The sequence below is a fragment of the Arachis ipaensis genome, chromosome B3 (assembly GCF_059453495.1).
Source record: "Arachis ipaensis isolate K30076 ecotype BB chromosome B3, ASM5945349v1, whole genome shotgun sequence".
NCBI classification, from domain to species: domain Eukaryota; kingdom Viridiplantae; phylum Streptophyta; class Magnoliopsida; order Fabales; family Fabaceae; genus Arachis; species Arachis ipaensis.
In genome coordinates this window covers 45,055,980-45,063,375 of record NC_142438.1, presented here as the reverse complement: position 1 = coordinate 45,063,375, position 7,396 = coordinate 45,055,980, and the positions used below count along the sequence as shown (strand labels likewise).

The 7,396-nt window shown below is 29.3% G+C and overlaps 1 protein-coding gene across 1 annotated transcript; it reads left to right on the top strand.

Annotated features, from left to right (window-relative positions):
• Positions 1-861: 861 nt before the first annotated feature.
• On the top strand, positions 862-5,087 carry LOC107630421 (scopoletin 8-hydroxylase). Its single transcript, XM_016333538.3, has 4 exons — positions 862-1,021; positions 1,493-1,885; positions 3,392-3,734; positions 4,566-5,087. The coding sequence occupies exons 1-4, from the start codon at positions 915-917 to the stop codon at positions 4,809-4,811; spliced, it is 1,089 nt and encodes a 362-aa protein (XP_016189024.1). The 5' UTR covers positions 862-914; the 3' UTR covers positions 4,812-5,087.
• Positions 5,088-7,396: the final 2,309 nt, after the last annotated feature.

Sequence of the window (7,396 nt, the reverse complement as noted above, 5' to 3'; positions counted from 1 at the left end):
CCATCATCTTTTTTCGGGTTAATCAGACTCATCTCGTTTAGCCTGAAATTTAAACAAGTTTAATTTTAAAGACAAAATTTTCTAATTTAAATAGATAAACAAACTAACCTGATAAGTTTGATCCATTTTAACGCTCTATTCAGTGAATATTTATTATCATATATATGTCCAATTTAATAGAACAAGTCATGTCAGGAAAATGATATTTCTTACTAATGACATTAACGAGACCATGGTTACGGATTCAAGTCAATGCTATTTATTAACAAGCTTAATTATTAGTAGAGATTTTTTTCTGTTGTTTACAGTATTATGTTTTTTAATTGAAGATAGAGAGATTTAAATTTGTTTTTAAGTGAAGATGAAAAGACTACGTTATTTAAATTATAATTTGTTAGTTTACAGTATTATTTAGTTCAATAGATTAACAGTTAATTTATCATAAATCTAAATTTTATTAAAGATTTATCATTAACTAATAAGCGGCTACATATATAAAGACAAAATTAAAATTCTACAATTTAAATAAACGAATCAGCTAATCATGACTAATTCAATTTAATTTTTCCGTAGACAGCTATAGTCCACGTTTTAGACAACAAACATGTCACAACAGCAACCACAAAAATCTATATTCTCTGTTATGTACCAAAGTGCGACCTGGCCTCTCTCATTAGTCTATCTAAATATTTAATGGTTGGTAGAATTATGATACGTAGTCAATACCCTAATTATTATAGTCTCCAAAAAAAAAAAAAAAACCCTAATTATTATTTTCATTTTTTTATTCTCGTAAATCGTAATTAGACGGACCTACTAACTTAACCCGCAATATAAATAGGGACCATGCTTTTTGCATCAGAGCATAGTAATTCACATTCCATATCAAACACAAATTTCACTTAATACCCATAATGGCTCCAACTTTTAGCACTTCAGATTCACTTTATGAATTTGTTGTCAAAGAGGGAAATGGTGTTAAAGGCCTAGTAGACTCGGGTTTATTAGAGGTGCCAGAAAGGTATGAAGTTATGCAATATTGATACTTTAAGTAATTTCACCGTTATATCCCTATGCAAGAATATAATAAAACATTGGTTTGGATATTTCTGATTAATTTTTTAATATAATCAGGGGAGTTAAGAGAAGGTGACAACGGCCTTCTTCTTTAAATAATTTGAGTCTTGGCTTAACCCTACAAAGGCGGATTCAAAAATCGTATGAAGGGACTAAAAATTCAGTAAAAAAGAAAAAATAATTCAAAAAAAAATAAAGAAGATTATATCCGAAAATCCAAAATTAATATAGAAAATAATATGAATGCGGTTCAAACCCAATACATGGAGGTTGAAAATAGCCTTGGGCGGGTAGGTGGGTGTGTATGACAAAAAAAAAAGTGTTAATTTAGATAATTAGATACCACCTTAAAATTATATGAGCTAATTGATGTAAATATCTTCGAATTATGTTCAATTGTGTTTATATTTCATAGGTACGTACAACCCGAAGAAGAAAGAATCAATAAACTAAGAACAAGAAGACATAATATTCCACCAATTGACCTATCAAAACTGAAGGGTCCAGATCACAAGAAGGTGGTGGATGAAATAGTTAGAGCAGCCGAGACAATTGGATTCTTCCAGGTGGTGAATCATGGTGTTCCTTTGGAGTTGTTGGAATCACTCAAAGATTCATCACACAGGTTCTTCAACTTGTCACCTAAGGAGAAATCTCTATTTTGCCCTGGGGTGAGTCCAAGTACAAAAGTGAAGTATGCCACTAGCTTTGCACCTGAGAAAGAAACAACGTTAGAATGGAGAGACTATATTAGTATGGGGTATACCACCGATCAGGATGCTCTACAATATTGGCCAAATCAATGCAAGTATGAACTTCTCTTTACTTTCTTGCATTTTTCCATCAAAGATTAAGTGTTTTTTTTTTTTTTTTCACACGTGAAACTAGTATGTTCGAATTTGATTATGTTTAAAGTTAAATTAATCTAAACACACTAAGGGCTCGTTTGGGAAACTCTAGAAGTAGTTTTTTTTAACTTTTGACTTATGAAAAATAATAGTATTAATGTCGGGTGCAATTTTTAAAATCAAATTGCAACTTTCTAAAAAGCTATTTTGGAGCTTATAGAGAAGTTAAAAAAAAATGACTTCTCATAATACTTCTACTTTTCATTACATTTCTTTAAAATAAACACTTTTAGAGTTAAAAATCCAAACACAAAATAACTTATTTATAAGTTACTTTTAACAGAGTCATTTATTGTTTAAGTTATTTTATCAAAATGAGCTTAATTAAGTTAGTTACCCAAACTGGACCTAACCAATGTTAAGGTCAGTAAATTTTTAATCAAGCTCACTAGAGAGACAAAAAATTAGTCAACTTCACATAATAATAATAATAATAATCATTATTAGACTACAGCGAAACAAATCTTCTCATGCACTATATATATATATATATATATATATATATATATCCTACCTTGTATCCTATTTACTTTTTTTTTTCTAAATTTTAAATCTTAAACTTTAACTTCTAAATACTAAATAATAAATTTTAAAATCTAAATTATAAATACTAAATTTTAAACTTTAAATTAGTTTTATTTTATTTTATTTTCAAATATTTTTTTACTTAAATTTTATTGAATTTTTTTATTGTTTTTAGTTTCGGACGTTTTTATAATGTTCATTTCTTTTCAATTGTTAACTGATTTTCAACTTAATTGGTTTAATTAATGTTGAACTTCCTAGACTTTTTTTTAAAATATGCATTATTTTTAATTAAAAGTTACCTGTATGCTGTATAATAAATAGACAACGGTGGGAGAGTAACATTGAAAGTTAAAATTAATGATTGGTTTACAAAGTCTCACAAACAACTAACACATATTAAATGTGTCCCACTAAAATGAGAACCATTCTCATGGACTGAAAGTTGCAATTAAAAATCTAAATATTCACCAGAAAGGCTCATTTTTTTCAATGTTGAACAAAAATATGTATTACATCAGGATATTTGACTTTAGGTAAATTTAATTCTGCTATGATTTTTTTTTTCAGAAGATAAATTGACGTTTTGTCTAAACATTTTTTTTAATTAATTAAAAAGAAACGCCATTGACGTTTTTATTAAAAAATATTTGTTTGGATTTTAAAAATTATTAAACTACTAAACGGGACTACCGTTTTACTTTTATAATTTTTTTTTAATTATTGAAATAGAAAACGACATAGTCGTTTTTTTTTTTTTTTTTTTAAAATAGAATTTTAACGAATTAAAAAATAAAAATTACAGCGTCCCCAATTTGGTACAACACACATAATGAATAATTTTTGAGCAAATTAAAATATCCATCTGAATCCAATATCAGGGAAGCTGCACTTGATTATTTGAAATCCGCAAGCAAGTTGGTAAGGGACATATTAGAAGTGTTGATAGAGAGCTTAGAAGTGAAAGTACAAGAGTCAATAGTTGATATTCACAGTGGTATGAAGCTAGTCAACATGAATTATTACCCATCATGCCCAAATCCAGATCTCACTGTTGGTGTAGGGCGCCACTCAGACATTGGAGCTATCACAGTGCTTCTTCAAGATGACATTGGTGGTTTACATGTCAAACTTGATGAAGATAATAATAATAATCATAGAGAGTGGCTTGAAATTCCACCAATTCCTGGTGCTCTCGTCATCAACATTGGTGATACTATTGAGGTACATATGAAATAATTATTATTTTAGACTAATTATATTATTAAGTCACTAAAACTTTAAAGATAAGTAGATAGTGGAACTCACAACTACTCTCCTTCATCTTTTTTTATTCTTGTGTTCTCGCTTAAATCGCAAGTTCACATACATAAGGATATTTAAAATAAGAATAAATTTTTAATTCTGTCTTTTTGAAAAAGATAAAAATAAAAATAGAGGATAAGTTATTTTGATCTCTTAGCATTTTATATTAATAAATTCCTCCTTTTTATTTAAGAACAAGTGCTAAATTAGTTTTATAAGATTCATAACATGTAATAAAACTAGAACACTATTATATATCTCCGATCGTTTTATCAATGATGTAGGATGGATTTATCTAATAAAAAACTGTTTTGTTCTTTGTATTCTTTAATTTGTTTGGTGATGAAATTTATGTTTACTACTCTTGCAAACATGGTTCTATGATTCAAATAAAGTTAACTCTATTACGTGATTAATCTGGCTCAATAAAAAAATTGATTGACAATTTAATTAGTAAGAAAAAATGGCTAAAATAAATATATAATTATATTTAATAATATATTATTTTATTATATCTAATTCAATTTTCATTGAATCTTGTTGAGCTTCTAAAATTTTAACTGTCTAAATTTACTGGTTTAATTATTACTAATTTAGTTCTTAAAATCTCGCTTAAAAATAAATATTAGAGAATTCTAATTCTTTCTTCTTTTAGAACCTTCTTCGGTGAATTTACTTTAGACATAGCAATTATATATATAATTTTATTTTATTTGTTTTCTTTTCTAATAATGTTGTGCTTGGTGTAAGATACTAAGCAATGGAAAGTATAAGAGTGCTGAACATGTAGTAAGGACAAGCAATAAATCGAGGGTATCAGTTGCACTGTTTAATTTTCCAAAACCTACATTGAAAATTGGACCATTGGAAGAGCTTGTGAAGAAACATGGGGTGGCTCGTTATAGAGTTGTTTTGTTCCAAGATTATATGAACAACTTCTTTGCCAACACTCATCATGGAAAGGAGTCATCACTTGATTTTGCAAAATCAACCTAATAATTTGATGGGTTCGATTTGATCATCCACTTTGTAACTATAATTTATTTAAACTTTTTCAAAATGCATATTTAATCTCTAAAGTGATATGTGAGATGTGAAATATATTCATAACACACGGTTTGTGCCAATGAAACTTGGTTTCATGTCATAGTGCCTTAGTATATTGGTGGGCCACATATCACTTGTCATAAATATATTACCGGATTGGTCATAATAATACTGTAAAAACATTTGTGATGAATAAATAGAAATTATTTCATATCAGCCCAAAAATATTTTATTTTATATTTATTAATTATTTTTGTACTGTTGTAATAAATAAGTAATATTAGACGTAACACGTATGTAATAATTATAGATATTACATACATAAATTTATAAATATTAAATTAAAAAATAATTTTAAATTATTGTCTCTCTAATATTACTATAATACTAACAAGTGTCAAAGTACAATTTTAGAGATCATCAACATTGTTGATGATAATCAGTGATTAAGAGAAAGATGGTTGAATCTTGATCTCTTTTTAACTTGACTTGTATCTTTGCTTTTTTTAGAGTAAACACAGGAGATATTTAGATTTTGTCTCCTGACACGGTAGGAGTCAAAACAGAGTTGCTTGTAAGAATTGCTATAGTGAAACGTGTCTGAGTAGACAAATCAGTAGATACTTTATTTTTGTTTTCTGTATTGCAGAACTAGTAACAGAGAAGAGAGTAGAGAACGACATACAAATGTATCCTGATTCGGTTACCCAGTGCAATATAGCCTACATCCAGTCTCCATCACAACAATAATGAAATTTTCACTATCTTTTCAATAGATTACAATCACCAATTCTTCCTAGGATATATCCCAATCCTATTTGGAACAAGTCCAAATTCTAACTCAACCTGAACTTGACAAGGACTCACCCTAACTTTTAACTGTAAAGTGCTAACCCAACTTGTAAGAAAATCTCCTCAGGATCATGACACAAAACAAAAATACTAACAAAGGATTTCTGAAAATAACTTAGACTTTTTCTCCAAGTCTAGCTCTCTGCCTTTTTTTCGTCATTAGCTTTTTCTCACAAACCTCACCATGTTTGTCTTTTTTTTCAATGAAACTCAAACAGACTAAATTGAAAAAAAGAACTACAAAATGAAAACTATGAAAGAGTAGAACAAGAATAACTCAGGGAGGTATGGAGACCGAAACTATTGCTCTTTCTCTCTTACTTTCAATCCTTGGCCATTCACCCCTTATTATAGAGGAGTGAAGCTTCCAGGGCTTGAACCATCTTCAGCACTTAGTTTGTCTTCTTCTCCAACAATCAGAATTCGCAGCGGTGTGGTCAGAGGAGAGAGAGAAGACCGAGGCATTGACATGCAACCATACATTTCTCTTTCATCATTTTTCTTCAATCTTCTTGAATTCGGGCCATTGATCTTTGCTTTGACCCCAAGTTTGTTTCTTGGCCGTTGATGATGAACCACTGAACACTTTTGACTTCACTATCTTCATAGTTTCTTGAATGGTGCTTGAGACTCAGAGAATTTCTTTCACGGTTTCTTAGTGAAGCACAAATGGAAAAAAAAATACCCTTTTATGATCTTTTGTTGCGTTGAGATCTTCCTCGACCGTTTTTCTTTTTCTTCTTGCTTGAGAATAGAAATAAGCTTTTCGTTCTTCTCTTTACCCTAACTCCAGAGATTTTTTTTTCTTCTTGGTACAAAGAGTGATGTGATAGAAAAAAAAGAAAGAGAGAGAAGAGAGAATTTGGTTCGGTGGGTGAAGAGAAATGTTTCAAATGAATTTTAATTTGTTTATCCGGTTAGTGACTTGGTTGAAGTGAGATTAATTTTAATTTGATTTTTTTCATTTGACTAGAGGCTTGATTTGTTATTGATGGAAGAAATTGTGATGGTAGCAGAATTATTTTCTTGGACCATTGTGTGTGAATTAGAACTTGGGTATTAGCTTCTTGTGCCAGCTTCTTAATTTCCTGTACACTAAACTAAATAACATTAAATAATTAATAATTAATCCAATAATATTTATTCATCATCTTATTATAGTTTAGTTGACTAAACTCAACAATCTCCTCCTTTATGATAAACATTAAAATGAATTGAAAGTAAAAGGAGAGGGGTTTTTAGAAAACTTCATTTTGATGTTTTCAGTATCATGAGGCTCCCCTTTTCTTTTGATTTCCAAGCTCCCCCTGAATGTTAGCTTTTTGCAACCTAATACCAACATATTATTTACAGAAAAAATGCCAAACATTCAAATATTTTCAAGGCTTCTATCCACTTTATCAATCAGTCTTGAAAACAAGCATAAATCTGATCTAATCCTATTATATCTTAATAAATGTCAAGCTGTGAATTTAAGAACATTTCAAATTATAAGCAGCAGCTTCATCCATCATATTCTAATAAGCTCTCATGTTTCAAATAGTTTATCACAATTCACAAATCAGGGGCAACCAAGGAAGCCACTTTAGGCAGCCACTTTAAATTCATTTTTCTTTCTCCACCTTTTGTTATCAATGAGGGTAACTTGCAAGAATCAAATCAACATGCAGACTAGAATAGCA

Excerpts from the sequence above, each read along its gene's own strand:
- LOC107630421 (XM_016333538.3), top strand. The coding sequence starts at position 915 with ATGGCTCCAACTTTTAGCACTTCAGATTCACTTTATGAATTTGTTGTC. Across the intron at positions 1,022-1,492 it reads TTATTAGAGGTGCCAGAAAG|GTACGTACAACCCGAAGAAG; the intron begins GTATGAAGTTAT and ends TATATTTCATAG. Across the intron at positions 3,735-4,565 it reads ACATTGGTGATACTATTGAG|ATACTAAGCAATGGAAAGTA; the intron begins GTACATATGAAA and ends GCTTGGTGTAAG.